This window comes from Paramacrobiotus metropolitanus, unplaced genomic scaffold, assembly GCF_019649055.1.
Source record: "Paramacrobiotus metropolitanus isolate TYO unplaced genomic scaffold, Prichtersi_v1.0 Parri_scaffold0000107, whole genome shotgun sequence".
In the NCBI taxonomy this organism is placed as follows: domain Eukaryota; kingdom Metazoa; phylum Tardigrada; class Eutardigrada; order Parachela; family Macrobiotidae; genus Paramacrobiotus; species Paramacrobiotus metropolitanus.
This window is the reverse complement of record NW_026570327.1, coordinates 116,862-140,926: the sequence shown is the minus strand read 5'-3', so window position 1 is coordinate 140,926 and position 24,065 is coordinate 116,862. Positions and strand designations below refer to the sequence as shown.

Genomic DNA, 24,065 nt, shown 5'->3' with positions numbered 1-24,065 from the left:
AAATTCCTTGTTGATGCTGTTATTGTAATTCTGCTTTATGGTCAAATATCGTCACCAGAAGCACATTGAAATCAAAAATACTTCTACTCTATGGTTCTACTGAAGCTCGTCAGTCATGGTGCTCAATGCTTACTGAACTCGTATATCTAAACAGCGGAAGAGAGAACAACCACTTGAATAAAATTCCCGGATCGTTTCAGTAAAACATTCAAGTAAGTGAACTGATCTGCGGTTAAAGCAGAAACAGCAGGAACAACAATGAAAGATGCATCGCAAATAACATTCACAAAAGCGTAGTCGCAATCACGAAATAAATACATCAGGCCGCGCAAATAATCTCCAGCTTTATTATCCTGCTTTATTGGCTTGCCCCACGAGAAACCTGCAGAGAGAAGCGGAATGATAAATTTTGTTTAGACGTATTGCTGATAATATTTTGCCTAAATACTGAGTCGTCACCGTACTATCAAGCAAACTGTAAAATTAATATACTGTAACTACATAAACTAAATAATTCTATCACCATGATCCTCGAGTTTCCACCGCCACTTCCCGAACCTTTCTTTTCTTATCATCCACACATAAAGCCAATCTCTTCAGAACTTTGCTTTTATATGGCAAAAGCGGCGGCACCGGTAGTTGTGAACTGACCAGTTCCAAACATTTTAGAGCAGCAATCCTGATACTCTACAATAGATTAAAAATCCTCACAATGGTATTCAGCAAACTAATATAATTATACTCTAACGAACGGTACGAACAGGACAAATGGCATACCATACTAGACTGATGTACACATAATTCCAACAGCTTTTCGATTAGGGGTGGGATGGATGGAGTACCCAGAGATGCTGACACTGTGTCGGCGTCCGAATCCGTCAATAACTCCTCAAAAGAGTTCAGCGTAGAGATAAGCAGTTCGATATCCGGACTGCTCAAGGACTGAAGAAGCAGCGGGACAACCTAAAGCCAAAAAAATTAAATTTACAGCCTGCGAATTTGCACCTCGTCAGCATACAAACTACAAATACCCTTTCCTGTCGATCTAACAACCAATACTTCTACGCAACCGTTAAGCAATTCAGTCTTTATATACAACGTTACGTTAAATCGTTCTTCTGCACAGTGCACCAACGACCATTTACTCCAATTTTGCAATTAAGTGCGAAAAGCCATTTTTGGAACTTGTAAATTTACTGATTAGGAAATCTGTAGCAGTGCTGTTGAAGCTTACCAACGGCATATTCGGTCTAGCGACAATTTGTGGCACATTCTTCAGTAAATGCGACAACGCCACCAGGTGATTCCGCTTTTTCCAGGCTTCTTCCGCGTTCTCGATTTCTTTGTAGCTATTCAGCACCAATGGTAGGACAACGTTGAAGAATTTCTGCCGGAATAGCGGACTGACAATGGCGTTCATCGACGGATTCAGCACAAAAGAGGAATCCTCTAAAACAACACGGAATCCGTCGGCCGCTTCTTCCCCGCTCTTTTTACTGTTCAGGTGATCGACGCTAATCTGGGCCAGTTTCAATATTAACGACACCCGTCGACCGTGCAGCACCAGTGCTTTGGTAATCCAAATCAACACCCGCAGATATCGGCGTTCTTGGCTGCGGGCTTTGGCTAGCGGTTGTTCGTCCATAATATCCCGAAGAAGATTATCAAATGTCTCATCTGCAGAATGAGTAATATTTTCGAAATATTTGATGTAAAATCTAAACCAAAAAGTTTTATTTCGTATGCAATTACCGTCATCAACCCGGTTGAGAATCCCTCCGATACATTGCGCAGCAAAAACCGAAGATATTTCATCCGCACAAAAGCAGCACGCTTCAACCAGTTTATGAATGTCTGCTTTCCATTCATCATATACGTAGACAAAACCCACGGGGGCCGCACAAACAATAGATGTCATGATGGAAATACATCTCGTGTGCGTGGTTAAATACGGTTTCTACAAACAGAAGATGCCGGTAATTGTAACAATATTTTTAAAAACAGTAGTGCAAAATAATTTATACTGCTAGCATCCAAATTAATCAATTTTTAGGGCATATTGTCCAAAAAAATTATCCACCGATAATATTTTAACATAAAAATATATCAACTCCATATGCAATCACTATCGCTCCATATGAAATGATGAAACTAAGCCAGGCAATGTAAATATGCAAAAATCAGCAAGATTTGTACCAACCTCTAAAGGCTTAAAGGCGCCTCCAAACAACTGCTCTCTTTTTCGTCCAGTCGTATATTCCTTGTAGGTCGTGTCGCCTCGTAGATACATTTTATCCAGTTTTAAAACAAGCTGTCCATAACTCCTAAAGAATCAAATGATTGTTCTAAATCTTAACAAAACCGCCAACATGATCAGCTTACTGGATGTCCAGACGCGAAACGATGGCCCTGTACACTCGGCTCAGCGAGTGCAGCACTGTGATATCCTGGTACCCGCTAGTGTTTTCCGATGTGGCTGCTCTAACGGCTTTCCCAAAAGTTGGTAGCAACACCAGTTCACAGAGCTCGTCAGCTTCTATAGGCGAATGAATGCCCTCCACATACGAAGCAATGATGTCCAAATACATTTTCATGGTAGGAACATAGGGTCCATCTACAAAATAACATCACTCAATAAAAGACATCAACTGAAAAATTCAAAGCGCAGTAAGCACTAGTGGAAAAAAATCGCACAAGTAACAGAAACTATTCCTGAAAAAATGTTAGTAATTAAATAATTTGTCATAAACAAATGGAAAAAATTTCGTGAACCATTTCAGTGTTCATGCGTCAATATTGAAGAACACCAATATTTCGCATAAGCGGCTAAAGCCTTACTTTCGTCCAGAAACTGGATTCTCTCGAGGAGCACGGGGATAATTGTGGGTACCCGTTTCGGCCGCGACGTCTTCAGTATCGCCGTAGCCACATCCAACAACCTCTGGGGAATCGGCAACACTTCATGACTCTGCATGAACTCCAACAACTTCGGCAACAGCTTTCCATAAATGTACTGTTCATCCTCTTCCTGTCCGACCATGGTGAAAAAATTTATAACTTCATCCACGACGCCGGGATTTTCATAGTACATAATTCCCGTAATAAACGTATTGCAGATCTGTTCGACTTTGGTCAGCTCCACAAACGGCTCATTCTTCTCATCGCGCAACATCAACATATGCGCCAAACCAGAGATGCCGAGGCATGTCGTCATACTCTGTGGAGTATCCGATATGATGGACTGATACAATGTTACGATGGAATTTTTGTCCGGCACGGTGAAGATATGTCCGGATGGTATTTCGGCCATGGTGCGCAGCTGCAGCGTCATTACGCTAACAATGGCTAAACGGCTCTCTGGTTGGACTTGGTCCATATAGAGCTTGACACCGTTTGGCAACACAGAAGTAGCGATGGCAGAGCACGCATTACTAGAGCCCAGTGATATGGCCCGTAAAATTTTTCCCGTCGACTGCTGTAACTGCAGTTCGGGTTTACGAAGATAAGGATCAACATCCTTAATCACAGTTGCAACGAAGGCATCTACACCATTCTTCCCTAAGAATGAATAAGAAATCTTGAAAACCTTCTAGACGAAAAGAACAAAAATACTTTCCAATAAAGCAGGACAATGATTTTAAAAAGTTACTCAAGAAATTATTTCAGCAAAACGACGATATCTAAAACGACGAATAACCATGATTATTACAGCTGACAAAAAATCTTTGTAAACTGCGAATACATTCGAAATTTGGCAAATTTAAGTAATAGACACCATCAACTATATAAAAACCCCATCCACACAATGAAACCATTTAAAAGCACTGGACACAGAATACCAATGATGCTAAAATGTAATGGCCAACTTTATCAAACCGTCATACCTTGCTGTACACCGGAAGCGAGATAGCGCGTGACAGCCGTCAGGGCTTCCAAAGCGGCCTCCTCGATGCTGTCAGATGTGGCAGTCAGGATTTCTTTGCGTACTGCGGGCCAGAGAACAGGGAGATGTTCCAAAATAACATCCCGTGGAGGCTCGGAATTACAGCAAGCAGTGAGTGTTTTTAAAGCTTCCACCTTTAAAAGCAAAAACACACTATAACGCATAACGGATCAGAAAATATTTACAAGTGGAAATCCAACTGAAAATGACAAATTACAAACCTTCGCATCCTTTAAATCCGACATCAGTTTCTCCAACAGTAACGGTAATAAAAACTTCGCAAACTGTGGAGCTATTGTGAGGCACCGTCGCAGTCCGATGACCAGCGTATCCCTGATGTTCGATTCGATATCTTCCTTGTTTGAAGGAGTAAAATCAACAGGGAAATAACAAGCCACAACATCAAACGCCATTTCTTCCATAGGTTCTAAAGTCGAACATCAACGAAAATACAGAAACTTGCAAAAATGCATAAATTAAATCAGTTACGAGTATAATCAATATTGCTTACCGATTTCAAATTTGCGCAGTATCCTAGTCATCAGACGAAAACACAGTACCAAATTCCGCGGTTCATGTTCGCCATTCATAAAATTAACAAATCGGGCCAGAAAAGTCGGCCCCATTTTTTCCAATACTACCTCGTACAAAGCAGAAAAAATGTTATTAATCTCCAGAAAAATAATAATCAATGAGAACGATATACACAGAAAAATGCGACAAGGTGGATTTTTAACACAATTAAAAACTGAGTTAAAAAGCGGGCTAAAACAACTGCATTATTATACCACACTACATTACCTGTTTGAAAACGGCTTATCATAATTTCCACGAGTAAATACACGTTATAGCGATCATTCTTCGCCATCATCGACACAATCACATCTTCCGCTAAGGCATTCAGAATTGTTATTACGCAATCCTCCGGAAACGCATCCATACGAATCTGCAAATTGTTAGTATTATGGATATATTTTCTCATAAAAAAGAAATGCAATCTAGTCTTACCAGTGCTAGGAAACCGCGCATCACCAGTCCAAAGAAGCTCTGGTGATCACGCAGACGATCACACAGGAACCTGCACAGTGTCTCGCATTCTCCGTCATTGAGCGCGGTAACGTGCAAATGCTCCAGAATGGTGACAATAACGCGGACAGCTTCTTGGCGGATCGCTGCATCTTTGTGTGTCAGACTCGGTCTATAACGCAGGTCCATCAACACATTTCTCGATATTCTTGCATGCGCATACGTACCCAAGCGCTTCCACAACGTGCAACAGGACTTTCTGACGTTGATTAATTTCTGCATAAACATAATACGGATTCTTGGCATACAGTACACGAGCCACGCAAAACACGAAAATAATACACACATCATATTGCAAAATTTTCAATTATTCCCATAAGGTACCTGCAGCGATTGCGACGACAGATGCTTCGTCGAAATTCTTCACATTCTCCATTAGCTGCGAGTGCCATTCGCTAACAACAGAATCCCCCGACATGGTAGATCAGAAAAAAGCTACAGGATAACGGAAAAGATGGAGATATCCGCGGTGTTAAACCTGGTGTTGTTAAAATATTAAAACATTGGCTTTCGGATTTCAGTTCTCCATAAACCACGAGCAGTCAGCTGCAAGAGATTTGAAAGTCTCCCTCTACTGTACAGATACAGTAGTCCCAAATCCCAATGCTCTGTTCCTAAAATGTGTACTGCCAATGGTATCGTAGTCGCCGTTCGAGGAAGGCTGGTTGTTCGACGGAGTCGTATCTCTAGTCTCTACTGCCATTGTTATAGAACTCGGGAACTCGCAAGTAACAGTAAAAATTACTGTACTATAGTGAATATTAAACCTTAACATTCGCACCTCGCAACATCCGACTGTTTATTCCATTTTTTTCGACAGGTTATGAACTGAAAAACTTCTTGATAGGAAAACTCGTTGTCACCAGCCAAGCATACAGAGTACAGACTATACAGTACCGTAAATCGGCTGACCGGAAGTGGATTAGCGATCAGGAAAGACGGCTATGCTTTTGATAAACACCGCAAGCAAGGTCACCACCTAAATTTATTAAACTTATTTATTTTTTCCTTACTAGAAACAAGAGATTTCGAAATCAGTGAAACACGGCTGCAAGCAGGAGCGTGGTGCGCACATTATTAGTCGTATGCAATATGCATATATGGCTGCTGCAAAATACATGCATACAAATACGTCAGCGTCAAAAATTTACAAAGAATCAGGAAACGGATATTGCACTATACTAGTACGGACTAGTATTTGCTTAACGATGTTAGTGCAGTAAAAAGGGGTGATCAGTTTCTTAAAGATGCCATCAACTGATTAACACAGCTACAGTTTCGTAGAGCTCTAGCTAGTGAGTTTGGGTTAGAGCTTGGACTAGCACCGGCTCGCTCTCCAGTGGCGTATCCCAGATTGCACTGCGAATAAGTACAGAAAAGCATTCTCCATTCATTTCCTGAAATCCGGATTTACACTGGCATTTTCCGATGGACGTAACACCGGTCAGCATGGAACTGCAAATGGAGTTGTCGATTTTGCATTTCGCTCCAACAAGTACACATTCCCCACCGATGCGATTATTATAGCGGTTAATATCACCCACGAATAACCCAAAGGGCATCCAGTTAGATGCGGAAGCACTACCGGTATTGGCTCCTAAAATACCGCTGGCTCCACCCGGGAATAGACCACTTTGCGAGACAGATCCCCTGGGACCACCACCGGCACCCAAGAATCCACCAAATAGCCTGTCTATTTCATATAAAAATACAGTTCAACATTAACAAATTTTGCACGGTATTGTATCGCGCAATGGACGACACCACTTGCGACGTAATAAGCCGCCGTACTTTTTCTAACATCGCAAACTCTACAAATATGAAAGCTGCTACAAATGACCGATAAAATTACAGTATAAATTAAAGCGCAAACGATTGTGCTATGCCTAGAAGTATGCGTATAACGTAGTGTGTTGACATCAGATTCAGCGGTATATCGTATACTAGTATCATAGTATGTATCCTTGTGCAGTACTTAAGGATTCTTGCAAAATAAGCAGATTGAATACTGAAATTAATGTTATTACAAATAAGTCCTAGATGATAGATCCAGCGTTTATGTTTAATTCACTAACTGACTAAATCCAAATTCTGGGAGACTAAGCTGTCGTCAGGTTGGTTGGGCGTAGAAAGTGACGATGATAGTCCAGCTGGATCTTCTTGACAAGTAGCGCAGTACTGCTGTAGTGGATGAAAACTGTGTCATTCATGATAGGGGATTACGTACTTACGTACTTCTAGCTGTACTAGTTTTTTACTACAGCGTAGATTTTCGTCGGATCTATTGTGTTTCGTAGATCTCTAATTCGCTGACAATAAGGAACATGAGCACATGATATTTTTCCGAAAAATAAATGTAAAAAAGTAAATATATACCTATAAATATAAAGTATACATATAAAAAAGTAAATATATATTATAGCAAGACTGCTTCGTAACTTGCCTGCAAAATCAAAGAGACCAAAAATATCCAGCTAACGTTGAGCATGGCACTGTTATGTGTAAACTGTAAAATTAGCGAAATTCGAAAACGGAAGCTGGCCAGTGAAAGCAGCCACCGGTATTGCAGTGCTATTTTCGAAAAACGAGTACGTTTAATATAATTGTTCTGAGCATAGAAATACCATTTACGGGTTTGATTTCCAATTAACACGCGTGTTTGATTACACTCGTGTTTTGCTGAAATTTTTGCTTTTTCACAATCATTTTCGCACTCGAACGCTTGTCAAGGTTAGGAACCGCACGTTGACCCCAAAGACACCTTAATTGGTCGGTCTAACCGTAAGTATCTAAAGATATTTTGCGCTGGATCATTGCGAACAAATCTTATCGCAGAACGGGAATGCATGCGTCGTCGTGCATATCACGTAACTATAACTTTGTGAAATGTCGGTACTTGTATAAATAATAATTCGATAAGCTTAATTCATGGAGAACAGTCGTGTAGGGCACTGCAACCATCCGAATTTTAAATATATTTTAATTTTCCCGCCAAAAGAGGTTTAAAAATTGCTCGAAGTTTGTCAGCTGGAGGTTTGGTTATACGTGTGTAAATGCATGTATGATGCATGTTCTCACTTCTCCTACTGTAAACTCCAGTTCCACGCGCATCGAATATCATACTGCGCACGTTACGTTAATTGGCAAATTCGAAGAAAGCCATAAAGAAAAAAGTGGAAAGACTGGTTTTTTCTTTTCTTTCACTAGCTCAGGATAATTAAAGGCATCGATAAATGCTTGGCGATAGACACATGCTGTAGTAATAAAAGCGACGGTCTGTACACTGTGTTCTTTTACAGATACGCAATACTAAGTAGTGGAAATGCTGCGCATTTCCACGGTATAATATGGTAGGGTTTTACAATTCGTTTTTAACAATGAAACATAAGTGTATTTTGTACAATACTCGTACTGTACAATAATGTATCTATATCTATCTAGTTAAGTATAATATGCAATTTTGCAGTGTTTGCAATTGCGGTTGTTGATTGTTGGAGTTATTTGTAGAAATACTGAACAAATCGATATAAAGTCCCTTAGGAGCACTGTAGCTAACTGGCGCTGACCAATGCATTCTATGTCGCTGCAGTCGTGAGATTCTGGAAAAATATAGTACTTACAATTAGCTTATTATCTGTACAATTCATGAATATGAAAATTACAAATTAACAAATATTTTTTTATATACGAGTACGGAGTAAGTTATATTAATCGTAAGTATAATTTTGCCATTTTGGATGGCCATTTTGACGTCATGTTGGCAAGTTTACATTAGCCAGCTGGCACTACTGACGTAAACAAAGTGGGTTGTCCTAATTGTAACCGCCGGTACATAGCGTACGCTGTTTCAGACTTTCAGTCAGCCGATTAGCGCAGGCTGTCTGTTGTGCCGTATGACCCGTATCTGATAAGCAGCAGCAAATGGCCTATTCCTTTGCTGCCTTTGTCCAAGCAGAACGTGAGTGGCGTAGTGCTTCATATTCGGAATGTTTAACCTGGACCGAACCGATTGATGTTATCATTCCACGAATTTCACTGCAGCATGGATATTGTTTACATATTGCCAACTTGCCAGTTGCCATCCAGGTTGCTTTGCTTCTTTAAGTTCTTTTGATATTATTAATATTTGTTTCCAACTGCGAATGACTGCATGAGGACTGAAATTATTGATTCGTGGAAATTAGCGCTTGCTACCTCATTGCCGTATTTACTCCAGTATAGTAACGCTCTTCGAAATGGACGCTAATAATTCGACGGACCTAGCCAGGTACGCATTCTGAATCTCTGATTACTGTGTAACAGCTAGCTGCTAGCAAATTAAAATAGATTTTTTAATGAATAATTCACGAGAAGCGGAGGTGCCGTGCACGTGAAGACACCGCTGCCGGAATCCATTAAAATGTCGTAAATGAGGTTTTGCGTTATTTGGGTTATTGTGCCTATTTGATCACAACTTACATCCAGTAAATCCTTTCAGCAGATTTCAGGTTAATTAATTTGGATTTTGGTTCTTCGTCTCCATTTTCTCCAAAATTTTCATATCATTTTCAGCCTCAAGGGCAACTGTTTGATTGTACGCTATAGGCCTATAGCTATTAATTTGACAATAAAATAACAGGCGTAACGGCATTTCGAAGTTTAACAAGTTATTTTATGGATACCAATATTATTAATTAATAATATTAATAATTTCGTGCACAGATATACCTTGCAGACTTTATTTACGTACTTTTTTAGTGCGGGGCAACTGCACGATAATTCGCTGCCCTGCGATGAATCGCGAGCCTGGCCTTGGTTTATCCTGGCATCGGCGGCATTTCCGCTGTGTCTTTTGTTTCTGCTGCTCTTATGGCGGTTGCGGCATGGACGCGATTATTTTCCTCGCCGTTGGCGATACCACGCCGTCGCAGTCGACAGCAACAGCAGCAGTGCCGCCAGTGGAATTGCTCCAATGGAACCGGAATGGGATGAGGAAATCTCCGTTCCGGGGAAGATTAAACATTTCTGCAGTGAACTGGTGTCCTCTCGGACACTGTCTGGCAAATTGTTGGTAAGGAGATATTTGTTTTTGTTATCTTGCAGTTTAGCCTGTATTGTTTTTCTTCTAATTTTTTCCCCTACTTTCTCGCACTGTTTTTCCTTACTACATATATTTTCTTTGTTGAAAATATGGGGAATGACATATATATACAAAAAATTGTCGATACAGTTTTTTGTTATATATTTGTAAAAATCGTAGTATTGGTATGGTTGTAGTTTATTTATTTTCATTGACCATTTGCACTGAAACTCTTCCTTTTTATCATACTGAATTTGCTGTCTGAAATTGGCATTACCATTTTGCGGGTCAGTTTTATCAGAATTGTCCGATTTTTAGCTATGATTTACTTACGCACTTAAACTTTTTAATTTTTATCAACACTAGACTTCTGCAATGCTTTTAGAGTCCGGCCATTTTGTTTTTGTATTCTAACTTATCTGTCGTACTCGTGCCCGATTATAGCCACTTTAATCTTTTATAGCGTGTTATGGAATTCATAGCCGGCATGACGGTATTGGTGATCTATTTCCATTTCGTCTCAAGGTAAGATTGACAGCGCTTATCTACTGGAGTGGTAAATATTTATTAATTTTTGCTGACGAGGGACGTTTAATTCCCCAAGATTAGCCGCTGACATGTGTGTGTGTCCATAATCCATATCTAGGAAAATTGACGACACGGAATTATGGGCCTGGTGGAAAGACCGCATTGACTGGCAGATTGAGCTGGCGTGCAATGTCTTTTTGCTGATCCTCTTTCTTATCAAGGTAAACCTGCTTAAGAATTGCCCACTTCCACTTATAATTTTCTCAATACTCTGGCGTGGAGAAGTGTGGTAATCGCCGGTAGCTGGAAAGCAGCATGACAATTTTCGCATATGCCGGCAAACAGAAAATCTGCTGATGATGGAGCGGGCGCAGTGTTTTCTTTCTCTATTCCATAGAAATAACTGGAAAGGCTGAACGAAAATATTGAAAAATGATATATCTATATATATATTGTGGTAAATTAAGAAATCTAAATATGTTTAGGGAATGAACACTTACTACCATCCAAATTATACTCGCAGTATCTTAATTTTCCTAAATGCATGCTTTGAAGCTACGTTTTCTTTTTTGCAGTTTGTAGGCGCAACCTACAAAGTTATGTATCTTACCCGGCTTTCTTCATTCATCAATTACCTGACCATTCCGCCGGCATTTATCGCCTTGGCAGCTCATCGATATTGGATAGGTAAAATAATTTCGCGATTTGAAATGTTTTTATTGCACTATTGACACCGTATTTAGGTGTACGTAAGTTTTGTTTATAGGTCTGCGATGTTTACGAGCGTGCCATTTGTTGATTGTACCGGATATTCTACACTCATTCCGAATTTTGAATTCACGATCCAGTGTCCGTTTGGCGCATTTGTGTTGTGTTCTCTTAACGGTGCTCTTGGTTGGGAGTGGAATTTTTCACCTGGTACAGATTAATCTTTTTTGCTTGATATGACTACTTGAAGCTGCAGTAACACAACATACTTTGGAACACAGCTGGAGAATTCCGGTGACATGTGGATGGGATCGGATACTGTTCAGAAACGGCCATACTGGGAATTCGTTTATCTTTCGATCATTACTCTGTAAGGCTTATAAAAGTATCAGTTATGGCACAATTTGGGGACTACCTTTTGGCTTGGAGAGATGAATATATTGCACTTTGCAGTTAGTTGTAAAGTAAACGGCAGAATTAATACAAGCGCTTGATTTTTTACAAATATCAGGTTACGAAAATTAGCAAACTGAAAGACAGTCAGACTCAGGAAAGTTTAATTAAAGTTTACTGGTGGTATTAATTGATTTGCAATATTTTCAAATAACTACACGCTGCCAACCGAACGGTCGGATTATAGCATAACATTCATGGTGCAGTATATTGTACTTTTAATTTGGGTTCGTTTAGATCAACAGTTGGATTCGGCGACATTTCACCGCAGACGTTTCTAGGCCGATTATTCTGCTGTTTATTTATCGTTGGTGCCCTTGTGAGTTACTCTTTCTATGAACCTGTTCCATAAGCTGCCCGTCACGTTTCATTTGACAAATGTTTTTTTCCTAGGCCTTTTTTGCCTCCACTATACCGGAAGTGTACAAAATCATCAGCACTCGTCGCCGATACGGTGGCAGTTATAAACTAGAGCGTGGCACTGGGCATGTGGTGGTTACCGGGCATATTACTGCCACAACTATGCAAAAGATTCTTCATGACTTTAATCAAAGGGACCGGCGAAGAAAAGACGTCAAACTTTGTTTTGTACATCAGTAAGTATAGAAACGGCGGTTAATTCTTGCCGATGAAATTTTATTTTTAAGAATAGAACCTCATCTAGTGGGTTGGCTATATTTTTAACTACTCAACAGAGCAATAACTGCTGTATGTATGCCAGTTTTTGCACTTTTTTCTTGATGGAACCTTCTCCGTTATGCTGTGAGCGTTGTTTGTAGCCAGCGCCAACAGGTGGTCAGCACCAAGCTAAGTTACTGTATTTATTTGCAGTAGCGAGCCGGATGCTGAAATGGAATGTATCATCCGGGCACACTCCATCCAGATTACGTATCTACAAGGCAGTTTGCTGTGCGTGGAAGACCTGCGACGTGCTGGTGTCCACCACGCATTTGCCTGTTTGTTTGTTACCAATATTGCCACGGCTAGCCCGGACAAGGATGACGCCACTACGGTTATGCTTGTGACGTCCGTAAAGAATTATAATCCGCGTACGAGATGCATTGTACAAATTTTACGAACCCAGGCAAAGGTAAGCGCAAATTAACCTTTCTTAAATTTGCTTACGCTTTTGACCATTTTAATTGGCGGCTATACATGCATAATCGGCTATACGTGCGGGCGATCATTTGCATTTTCTGTTGCACACCCGCTGCACAGTATTTTTTATTGTCTGGATGTATATTGTGCTTCGTTTCCTACAGATTTTGTTACTCAGCATTCCCAGTTTCCACATAAAACGTGGAGATGTGGTGCTATGCTGTCAAGAGTTTGAATTATCCTTGATCGCGCAAAATTGTTTGGCACCGGGTGCAGCCACTCTTCTGTTGAATATGATGCACTTAGTACCGGATGACCAGAAAATTGCTAACAAAGATAAAAGTCCGTCCTTTACGGAGTACGTCCGCGGTTGTCAGTTCTCCATTTACTGTGGAGCTTTCAGTCCGCACTTTTATAACTTGACGTTTACGGAAGCAGCATTGTGAGTTCTTATATTTTGTGTTCAGCTGGTGTTTGCTACATTCCGGTGATTAACGATACTTGTTAGGTTATGCTTCAATAAACTGGATTTGTTGTTAATTGGATTGTTCAAACCGGAACGTAGTAATACCCGCCCGGGACTGTTGGTGTTGCCGCCAGGGGACATGGAGGTTGACAACGAACGTCTTGGAGTTTTCATTGCCGCTTCGTCTTCCGATGTTGCACGGTATATAAACCGTTTAAGGAATCTTGTCTATTTTTGACATTTTTTGTCCATTCTTAGGGCGCATTATTACTGTGATCAATGTCACAAAGATGCAATGCTTGCTTCTTCAGTTAATCTCTGCGGGTGCGATCGAGGTTGGTGGCTGAACGTGCCTACATAATACAAATGACGAATGATCATTTTGGATTTGCCTGCAGAAAAGTCACCTTTGCGATTGCAACTGATGCGCAATCCCTTCGAGCGATTGCTGAGCTTGACCCATGCGCGCGATTTGCCGCGTATACGGCATTCGATTTTGGTGCGGCCGCCACCGGGATGGGAAGCCAAACTGCTCCAGCATGCTAAATCTAGGTAAACCACAGATGCCAGTAATGAGACGCAATGACATTCTCCATTTCCATAATTTTTACTTTTGTGGAGGTTTTTGGCTTACTCTGTAAAAGTGCTCCGTAGTTCATATCGTAATTTCTAATGTCCCATTTTTCCATCAGTAGCTGCTTTAAACGCACTGGTGTTAAGTTTTAACTTTGGTGATTTTTTCATAAACTTCTGACGTTTTATTTTTGCTGTGCAGGTTGATAATACATATGGACGAACATATCAAAACGTCATTGAAAGGTGATCTCCAAAGTCAACCGGAAGACGAAGGGTTATTTCCACAGCCGGAAGTTATTCTGCTGGACATTACCGGGTCTTTTTACTGCTGTGCGCCACGCAGTTTCCGATCAGCTTTCCTGGTGCGATTAACACACGTTATTATCTGGTAGATTATACATAAAAAATTTTTCCGTGTGCCTGTTTGATTACTGTTATTGAATTAGTGCTTTAAGTGGTAAGTTTTGCATGCTCGTACCGTCAGATTTCTCGAACACGCTTGTTTAGGATCGAGCTGCCCTTCTGGGTTCCGGACGGTCGTTCCGCAACCATGTGGTGGTTCTCGTGATGGCCCGGGCAACCGATCCGCAAATTGGCATCGAGGACTTAATTTTGCCGCTGCGTTCCAGTCGAATTCCTTATCAGGACCTGCAGGAAATTGTTTTGTTGGGTGATCCACAAGTTTTACGGGTGGAATGGTCACGCATTGCCAGTCTGCCGAAAATAACCCTGGTACAGGGCGATCCGCTGAACCGATCGGATTTGCGAGCGGTGTCGGTACGGGATTGTGCTATGTGCGTGGTATTGTCGGCGTGGACAGGCACGGGATTGGATTTGTCCCTGGACGATCAGGCCGCCGTGCTGGCCACGTTAAATGTCAAAGCGATACCATTCGATGAGATTCCGATACCGGCTGTAAATGGGCACGGGCAGAATGGGCATGGGAAGGTGTTCATGCAGCCCCATGTGCCGACGACCACTGCAATACGTGAGTTTGAACATCACTTACCAGATGTTTATTTTATATCAAGTGAAACACGGATGGCTAAAGCATCGAGAAACAAGCTTATTTAACACAAAACTAAAAATAAGGAACGGTTAATTCGAGCCGGGCAACCCAGACAAATATTTCGTAACGGAGTACTTCTCAGTGCAAAATATAATTATATGACGTGTGATGTACTGTTTGTGATGAAAACTATATTTTGTATCTTTCAGAGCATGATATTAATGTGCGGCTGCTAAGTGAATATGATCGGAAAAGTTCTGGACACGAAGTGGTCTACCTTACGGAACCGTTCATGTGTGGCGAAACGGTTACAATTAGTGCACTTGATTCCATGCTTGTCACTGTATGTCAAGTTGTCAACCATATGTAACAACGCATGTTCTTTGAAATTTGTTTTCCATAATGATTTATTGTAGAGTTACATGAGTCCGTTAGCGACACCTATCCTTCAAGCGTTACTTTATGGCTATCAGAGTCCGTTGATGGACATGCTTGATGCCGAAGGTGCGGGATTGATCCCCGGTGAAGTGTATACTAGAGAAAAGATATCAGAATTTACTACTCGTATCCAGCTGATCTCGCTTACATCTGCATCGTGGAAGGAACATTTTTCATCCAGTCAGGTGCGTTGGAATGCAGTATGAGCACGGTCTGTTGACTACGGTATGAGCCTACTTAACTGGAATACAGCGGCACGAAAACTCACCGGGTCGAATTTCGGAAAACTGGTATTTCTGTGAAGTTTTTAACTTATTTCATTTGACTTCTATATAGGATTTCAAAACCATTTACATAATTTATTAGAGCTAACCAATGGTCGTAGTATTCTTGGATATGTCATATGTTGTTTGTATAACAGATAAAAACTGGTTGAAACAGTGATCATTTCGCGTGAACTTCATAATTTTTAACCAAAACGATTACTCAGAAGTCAGAGTGTTACTATACTGTTGCGAGTGTTACGCAGTACGCACACGGTTAGGAAGAATATTGAATGTCTCCTCGCTGTGAAGTGCGACAAAATTTTCACATATACAAAAGTACTGTAATATTCACGCAGCTGTTTGTTGATTTTAGGTTGTCTTGTATCGAACGATATTCGAGAGCGCTCTACAGAAAGGAGTGATTTGTTTGGGCATTGCCCGCTATTTACCGGTTCATGCTGAGCAGGAAGAGTCGCTACAGCCTCGACGGTGTGTTATTAGTAATCCGCGGAAGGATTTTCCGCTGCAGCATGATGATGGGGTTTATGTTCTGACTAGATGATTACACGTTTATGCTCACTGCATACTATTGCACAATTTTGCTCAGATTTTTGCCGCTAGTTCTCTCCCCCCCCCCAAGTTTCCTATTTTGTTATTCTGGTTATTGTTGCAGTGTTTCTTGAGAAGTTGAATGTGTATATAGTTTTTAGAAATTTATTTGCAATTTTGTTTTCATGTAGAATTCAGAAAATATGCTGTGTGTTTGATTAATAAAAAATCAGTTGGTTTCGTGTTTTTTTAGTAAACACATGAACATAGCGCAAATAATTAATTTATTGCGGTATACACTGTTCTGTTTATTTTTTAACTGTCTTAAGTAGTACAGTAACTAATGGTAAGAATTCTATTTGATACTGTACTTTTGTCATCATCATTTCGAATCTCCTCGGGGTCGGTTAAAATGTTATATCGCACCGGCTTTAGCCCGCAGGTCAATTTGGCGAGAACAAAGTTTTGCAAGTTTTGGCGTTTTTGAATGGAAGAGTCCATGCATTCGCATTTCGCATTGTGATTGCCATGTACGAGTATGAAACTACAACAGATGTCAACATAAAACATCAACCGCAATTCGCGCGGTTAATCTGCTGATTGTAGTAATAAGCACAAAAATGGACCACGGTGCTAGTACGATCGCTCCGTAAGTGACTTCTTATGGGAATGACCTTGGTTAAAATAACTGTGCAATCCACACCGCTGTTAACAGTTGTTTCTATCGGTAGCGATGTTACGCAGTGCGGACAGCGGATGTGGCCCGTTTTCTTGGCATCATGTCTGGTGTTCGCCGCCGTAATGGGATTGGGATTGGCCGTTGCCAGATTAATATGGGCCATTCGTGATTATCGCAGGAGCAAGCCACGGTACAAATTAGTGGCAGACGGCCGCTCTCCCGGTCCGAATAAACTTCGTGAACAGGCCAGCTGTATGTCTACGGTGAAATTTATTGTGGGAGAATTTATGTCGGCATCCACTTTCAGCGGCAAGGCAGTGGTAAGTAATAATTATTATTAATTACATATTCCTTAACTTGCCGTGCAGCAGCACAAATAAACGCAAACGTTTTGGTCTATGTTTTTAATTGAAAAATTGCGACAGGAAGTTACCTGTTTCAATAAATATTAGGATCCAAACGGACATGTTACGTTTGCGAGTATAATGTTTTATACAGAAGTAATAAAATGCGGGCAAAACCGAAGTATTCAACAGCTGATTGATAGCACTCGCGATAATTCACGTTAATGTCATGGTTTTACTAGCTACCTTGCCTCTAGCGTATTTGTTTTTAGGCCTTTTTGGAATTTGGCTTAGGAATGACGGTGCTGTTTATTTATTATGCACGTGTTTCGAGGTGAGTGCATTCTACGATTTAGTCACAACGGAGAAAATTTAAATTTCGTAACTACATAGGCACTGTATTTTAAACAGTATCAAAACGTTCAGGATGAAAATACCGGCGGTGTTAAGAATGTGGAATGGCTCCAGTTTTGAACTCATCCTACAATAGGGCTCCCTAGAAGGGAGTACTATATCTCATTCCCATATTAATAACTACCATTTAAAATCATTTTTGTATACCTAAAAATAATCCGGATGCAATACAAAATAGGAAACAATAGCGATTTGTCCATAAGGTCATTAAATGTAAACATCACTTATTGTACGTCACTGCATAATTATTGTACTACTGTAGTGTTAACTACTGTAATGTTAGAGTCATTCGCTCAGAATTCTTATTTACAGTCGTTACTTTAGCTTTTATTTAGTTAGATTGTGGTTTTATGCTTTTGTGCGTTGCAGATACACAAGTGCCACTGTGGAAAGCTGTGTCATCTGGAGCGAACGACTGGATCTGCAAATTGAGTTTGTTTGCAATATCATCCTGCTCTGCATTTTTATACTTCGAGTAAAAACTGCAATTGCTAGTAACGGTATGCAGAAACAGTAAAACATTTTTGCCCTTGTTGTGTTGCAGTTTATCGGCGCCATGGACACACTGGAGTTTCTAATATCGCTCGACGCAATAGTCACCTATTTTACGATTCCTCCGTCGTTTGTTACCGTAATCCTTAGTCGTGATTGGATTGGTATGTAATGTTGCAATTTTACAGTTTTTATAACGGCTGTAAATGATTGCGTAGCGCGTATTGTAATGTGAAAATTATAATATAATAAAGTATTAATATTTTATTTTCGGTATAGTAATTTACGTGCGCGTAAATAAGTTGAAAATTTACTGTAGCATACACTCGATCATAGCATCAATGTCGAAGGCGCATAGTACTATGACTCGATTCGCGATGATACCAAAAACACAGTTTCACATTAGGTCTTGCCAATGTTAATTTATCAAATTAGTTTTTTGTCCTGCATTAGCATCACTTTATATTGTCGAGCTTAAGCAGAATAAACCGTGCGTGCTTGATCTTCCTGAAGATTATTTATCGTTAGATATTTTAGGTGTTTTTCAAATATTGCTTCTTTCATGTAAATACATTATCGTTCTCGGTAAGCGGGACATACACTGTACCTTGTCATCTTTCTGACCTCTTGTTCCTAATAACAGGATTACGATGCCTACGTGCTTGTCACTTGTTGTCCATTCCTCGATATGTATTCTACTCCCGTTTAATCAGGAAAGCCACTTTATTGCGGCTGATGCATATCTGCACGATTGTGGCTACGGTTATTTTGGTGGCAGCAGGGATATTTCACTTGGTATAAACAGATTCTCTTGATTGCTCTCTGATTACAGTTACGATTTCCGAATACCTGTTCAATTTTGTCGGCTGTATATATGCAAAAACTACTAACAATTGTAAAGTAGATGCATGCACACATATAATTACACATACTGTACCTACCGTATATGCAGTTTGCTGTACTTAGGCTTATTCCAAACAATCAGTTTCTGCCTTTTATTACCCCCTTCTATTGCCTGTTATTGTTGTTAGCTGGATTTGACCGGGGATGACTGGGTGGACAACGTTACCGGCAAACAGGAAAAAACCTATTGGGAATGGGTGTATATGTCAGTTGTCACTTTGTAAGTTCACACTGCGACAAATATCTGCGCGCCCGTTTATACTCGTACAGATAACAGTTAAGCAGAAACGATTTTCAGCAATTTTAAAACTAAATTATTACCTTCATTAAATGACTGTATAGCCACTATAGTGTATTCTGTGTATTAATCTGCCGATTACTGGTAGGTCGACTGTTGGGTATGGAGACATCTCACCGAAATCAACGCTTGGTCAAGTGTTTTGCGTCATGTTTATCATTGGAGCACTGGTAAATGATTTGTTAAAACATCACATTGGATTCTCAAAATGAAATTGCATATAAAATTTATTGCAATGGTCCTTCTGCATAGTACATGGGTTTTTTGGTTTATGCAGCTATAAATAAACTTAATGTCATCTACGGTAATCTTTTCAGCGGTCGTATTTTTAAACTGCAGGCGTTATTTGCCTCTTCTATACCAGAAATTCACGGAATCATCAGCAACTTGCAAAAGTTTACAAAACCTTACCGACCGGCACGGGGCACGCAACACATAATTGTTTCCGGCAACATTACCATCGAAACCATGCGGTCCTTGGTTAATGACCTTAGTCGGCCAGACCGACGTCAGAGGAAACTGGATATCGTCTTTGTTAACCCGTAAATAAATTGCTTTGAAGGCACATGTACTTATGCAATTCTGGACAACTGATTGTTCTCTAACAGAGAAGAACCGGATATCGAAATGAAGTCATTTCTTAAGGAAGTGCAGACGTATGTGCGCTACGTGGAAGGCAGTCTCCTGCATGCTGCCTGCTTGCAGAACACGAAGGTCCACGAGGCCGAAGCATACCTCCATCTAGCTAATCGACGATCGGATGATCCCGAGAAAGATGATTCCACGACCTTACTTACGGTGGCCAGTGTTAAGAGTGCCAATCCGTATTTGCGGTGTGTGGTGCAAATTCTGCAAAGCAGTACAAAGGTACAAACATCTATATTGTATTATACCTGCAACAATATTATGTAAAACGGCAACTGGTAAAATTAAACCTTTATACATAATTTATCAATATATACCCACGGTGTAATTCTTTTTATCTGGTGCAGTCGCAGTTTAGCAGCATCCCGGGTTTTCTGATGAAGCGCGGCGATGCGGTGATTTGCTTCAAGAGCTGGAATTGGCGCTGACCGCGCAGAACTGTTTGGCGCCGGGCTCATCAACACTCCTCTCCAATCTCATACGCGCTTTTCATGGCGCCGTGGAACTGAAGGATGCCCCACAGGAAATGCATGATTATCTGCAGGGCTGCCACATGGAACTGCATTCCGGCCCGTTCACAGCAGCTTGTCATGGAATGACCTTTTTCCAAGCCGCCGAGTAGGTTTGGTGCGGTGTCGCACAGCTGTGCAAAGCTTCTTACTTATATATGATAGTGTGAAACATACAGGTTCTGCTACTCGAAACTGAATGTGGTGCTCATTGGAACTTTCTCGCCGGCGAGAACGGCGCAGAACGGCACACAAAACGGTCCCCTGTTGTGTAATGCTAACGTCCGTATTGAAGGAGGCTGTATCGGGATATTCTTGGCACGATCTGCCATTCATGCAAGAAGGTAACGGGAGCTGCGAGCGGGTCTTGCTTATTCGAAAAAGATACAAACAAAAATGCATTTTGTTTTCACAGAGTGCATTGGTACTGCCAGTCATGCCACGAAAAGTTACCGGATATTACTCAGCTGGCACCTTGCAACTGTGAAAATGGTAACATACGGATACATATTAATTACTGCAATTTTTAGAAGACCAATCTTAAGCACTCCTTTTAGCTCCGTATACTTTGCGCATATACCGGTAGGTATATATAGTTTTGCTCGCTACCTGGAGTACGTTCTATGTTTTACTTAGTAAATAACGTTTAAGAGCGAAAGATAGTGGCGGAAAGGATGTATGGCAAGTTAATGCATGGTCTGTAAAGTAGTAATGAAAAGGTCACCCATTCTTAACTATATTCCGGTTGACCACGCGATTTGGTTGATTGTGTAAATGACGTAATATCGTAAAGCTGTACGAGTATTTTGCTGCGACAGGCGTACGAGTGAAACAACTGGACCAGGTTTCGTACCGTCATCTGTGGGATCACTCGCACCAGGACGTCAACAATGCTGTGCCGAAATACAGTAAAACACGTCGGCAGCCACTGGGATGGGAGGATGCACTTATGCACAAAATTCGAAGTGATGCGTACGTACAGACTTGCAAATCTAAATTCTTGAATGTAATTAGAACTCACTGGATAATCAGATACATGTAATATGGTGTCCTAATGCGCAATCATATCTGCATATTTAGAGTATCTGGGCTAAATTTAAATGCACAATTTGGCAATAGCTGCAGGAGCGATCGCGATAGCGGTGCTGCTAATAATTCAAACGCTTACAACCTAACTACGTGAACTGATAAAAATCATTAATTAAAATAAATTTGTATTGTACCCCGTATAGTACAGTGGAGGAAAATTATTCGCAGCCGAGCAGCAGCCCTCCTACTAATCCACGGCATGCGAAGTTTATGCGCAAGGAATCTGTGCATGCCAACACACAAATTTGTTTGGATGTTTCTCGTAACTTTTACTGGTGTGAAAGTCGGCCCTTTGCGTCGGTACTTTTGGTACGTAATGCAGGCTGATAGAAAATTTCAGCCTATGTATCTCGTATGTTCGTATTCTTATTTCATAGTTGAAAATGGCCAATTAATACATGTAAGAAATAGGTAACACCTCGGTGCCGCATACTTTCAATGGTTTCCATACTGAATGATCTTGTTACTGGAATTTAAAATTTAAAAAATTGAATAAAAATTAAAAAAATAACATCAGTCAGTTTAAATTAAAGATCAAACTTGTGGAGATACCCTTATATTGTTTTAGGACCGTCGCATGGCATTAGATTATCCGTTAAGCGGTCATATCGTTGTCTTGATTTCCTCCCATCCTGATGATCCACCCATGGGACTGCGGGATTTCGTGGTGCCCATGCGCAGCAGTCGGATTCCGTACGACGAAGTCAAGGAAATCGTTCTGCTGGGCAATGCGGAATACCTGCACCGTGAATGGCCGCAACTGCGCAATTTGCCGCTGGTGACCGTCGTCGATGGGGATCCGCTGAATCGCGCCGATCTGCGAGCGGTCTCCATCAAGACAGCTTCGGTCTGTGTGGTGTTGTCAGCCTGGACCGGGAAATCGGTGGATCCAGTGTTGGATGATAAGACCGCGGTTCTCACAACGTTAAACGTCCGCGCGATGCCCTTTGACCATCCGGAAGGGATGGATGCGCATTTCGAACTGCCCATTGTTACCGCGCTTCGTAAGAATTTAACTCAAAAATTAAACTGGGGCTTACGAAATTTACGTAAGCTCTGGGTGTAGGGGATGGGCTGGTGCTGGTAAAATAATGTACTTGTACGGTGTACCCAAGGAAATAGCCGTACAGGTACTGACTGTACTGTAACTTGCACCGAAAAAATTGCGCCAATGAAAATAACCGCATTGTGGAATACATTAATATCAGCCCATCTTAGCCCTTCTCGTATCAATTTCTGCTAATTTTTTAACCAATAAAAATAATGATTGATCGTAGAGCACAATCGCAATGTACGATTATTGAGCGAAGACGCTTCATCGGAAGTGGAGGTGAGGGAATCCTTCATGATGGAACCGTTCATGTGTGGACAAACAGTGACCATTTCGGCGCTGTACTCCTTGATCAGCACGGTACGAAAGATTGATATGATATTTTTATGCTATGAGGTTTTGCTTTTGCGTGCGCCACATTGCTGGCATATTACAGTTACAATAATTCATTTGCAGAGCTATTTTACGCCGCTGGCTGTACCGGTGGTAGAGCATCTGCTATACGGTTTCCAGAGTCCGGTAATGGAAAGTTATTTGGCCGAAGGGGTGGGATTAATGGGAGGCGATGAATACAATCCGGACGAGCTTTCACCGTACAATATTCGCGTGCGGCTTATCACCGTTAGGGATGGTCCGTGGACGCAATCACACACTCTCAACACTAGCACCACCGTAAGTCAATCAAATGATGAAGTTGTAAATTTATGCATTCGTCAGATGTGGCAATTTATGTACTTTGTACATAATCAGACCACTGCGCGCATACATACAGTAGTTATTATTCTGGAATATTTCACATTAAATGCGCAAGTGAAACTTGCTTCGATTGTGTTGCAGAATCTGTCGTATGGAGAGTTATTCGTACATGCACTACACTCTTCAATGGTCTGCCTGGGGATCTCAAGAATGTTCCAACCAGAAAATGCCACAACCGCACCAAAACGAATTATTATCAGCAATCCACCCAGACAAACAGTGCTGCGCTGGGATGATCAAGTTTATGTGCTCACGAAATAAAACCAAATGAAAATGTGAATTTTTTTATCGCTAGATACTTCTATTTATATATCATTAAATTATGGGCTTTTAGTGGTGCCTCAGATTTATCTTTTAAAAATTTTTATATCGCGTGTTTAAACACTGTATAAATTACAATACACTTTACTGATGCTGTATTTCGAAATACTGCAGAAGCATTTTCGGATCGCCGTTGTCGTTTAGAAGTGTAAGATTAGTGCTAATTAATGTGCACGTAGGAAGTAACTGACACTGCGCAAGCTGTTGCGAATAGACAGGCAAAAAAGATTATGGGATTTGACGGCAGTTTATTTTCGTTCAACGGGTATTATGCAAACTGCTGCTGAGTTTCAACTGTGGGATTAATCTGGCAGGAATCGCCCTCGCCTTCTAACAAATGACTGCCAGGGCTATAGTATTACATACACGTGGCGATAAAAATATC

General features: G+C 40.9%; 5 protein-coding genes across 6 annotated transcripts; 3 read left to right on the top strand and 2 right to left on the bottom strand.

The window, feature by feature from the left end:
* Positions 1-16: 16 nt before the first annotated feature.
* On the bottom strand, positions 17-5,593 carry LOC129597669 (MMS19 nucleotide excision repair protein homolog). The gene is made up of 15 exons (XM_055495313.1): positions 5,354-5,593; positions 5,197-5,245; positions 4,952-5,141; positions 4,745-4,889; positions 4,455-4,580; positions 4,165-4,370; positions 3,885-4,077; positions 2,839-3,558; positions 2,383-2,614; positions 2,201-2,324; positions 1,753-1,957; positions 1,235-1,677; positions 778-963; positions 524-687; positions 17-382 (listed from the first exon to the last, which is right to left on the bottom strand). Exons 1-15 carry the CDS (start codon positions 5,445-5,447, stop codon positions 349-351), a joined length of 3,111 nt encoding a protein of 1,036 aa, XP_055351288.1. The 5' UTR covers positions 5,448-5,593; the 3' UTR covers positions 17-348.
* A 489-nt stretch (positions 5,594-6,082) lies between these two features.
* LOC129597674 (uncharacterized) lies at positions 6,083-7,669 on the bottom strand. 2 transcript variants are annotated; one of them, XM_055495318.1, is made up of 3 exons: positions 7,473-7,669; positions 7,105-7,210; positions 6,083-6,722 (listed from the first exon to the last, which is right to left on the bottom strand). In XM_055495318.1, exons 1-3 carry the CDS (start codon positions 7,515-7,517, stop codon positions 6,322-6,324), a joined length of 552 nt encoding a protein of 183 aa, XP_055351293.1. In that variant the 5' UTR covers positions 7,518-7,669; the 3' UTR covers positions 6,083-6,321. The 2 variants fall into 2 exon arrangements, with proteins under 2 accessions (XP_055351293.1, XP_055351295.1); XM_055495320.1 differs by having other exon boundaries at positions 7,105-7,207.
* Positions 7,670-8,938: 1,269 nt separating this feature from the next.
* LOC129597593 (calcium-activated potassium channel slowpoke-like) lies at positions 8,939-16,416 on the top strand. The gene is made up of 19 exons (XM_055495212.1): positions 8,939-9,296; positions 9,767-10,079; positions 10,552-10,613; positions 10,735-10,837; positions 11,192-11,303; positions 11,383-11,534; positions 11,606-11,694; positions 12,015-12,096; positions 12,171-12,373; positions 12,609-12,867; positions 13,040-13,317; positions 13,384-13,542; positions 13,600-13,676; positions 13,740-13,893; positions 14,117-14,279; positions 14,425-14,905; positions 15,136-15,269; positions 15,343-15,549; positions 16,004-16,416. The coding sequence occupies exons 1-19, from the start codon at positions 9,265-9,267 to the stop codon at positions 16,190-16,192; spliced, it is 3,249 nt and encodes a 1,082-aa protein (XP_055351187.1). The 5' UTR covers positions 8,939-9,264; the 3' UTR covers positions 16,193-16,416.
* Positions 16,417-16,589: 173 nt separating this feature from the next.
* On the top strand, positions 16,590-20,438 carry LOC129597607 (calcium-activated potassium channel subunit alpha-1-like). The gene is made up of 11 exons (XM_055495232.1): positions 16,590-16,828; positions 16,911-17,178; positions 17,475-17,536; positions 17,986-18,091; positions 18,161-18,272; positions 18,752-18,903; positions 19,140-19,231; positions 19,398-19,479; positions 19,649-19,851; positions 19,918-20,176; positions 20,302-20,438. Exons 1-11 carry the CDS (start codon positions 16,800-16,802, stop codon positions 20,380-20,382), a joined length of 1,446 nt encoding a protein of 481 aa, XP_055351207.1. The 5' UTR covers positions 16,590-16,799; the 3' UTR covers positions 20,383-20,438.
* On the top strand, positions 20,337-23,904 carry LOC129597606 (calcium-activated potassium channel slowpoke-like). Its single transcript, XM_055495231.1, has 9 exons — positions 20,337-20,572; positions 20,643-20,807; positions 20,879-20,955; positions 21,282-21,435; positions 21,696-21,861; positions 22,121-22,556; positions 22,830-22,963; positions 23,060-23,275; positions 23,441-23,904. Exons 1-9 carry the CDS (start codon positions 20,481-20,483, stop codon positions 23,618-23,620), a joined length of 1,620 nt encoding a protein of 539 aa, XP_055351206.1. The 5' UTR covers positions 20,337-20,480; the 3' UTR covers positions 23,621-23,904.
* Positions 23,905-24,065: the final 161 nt, after the last annotated feature.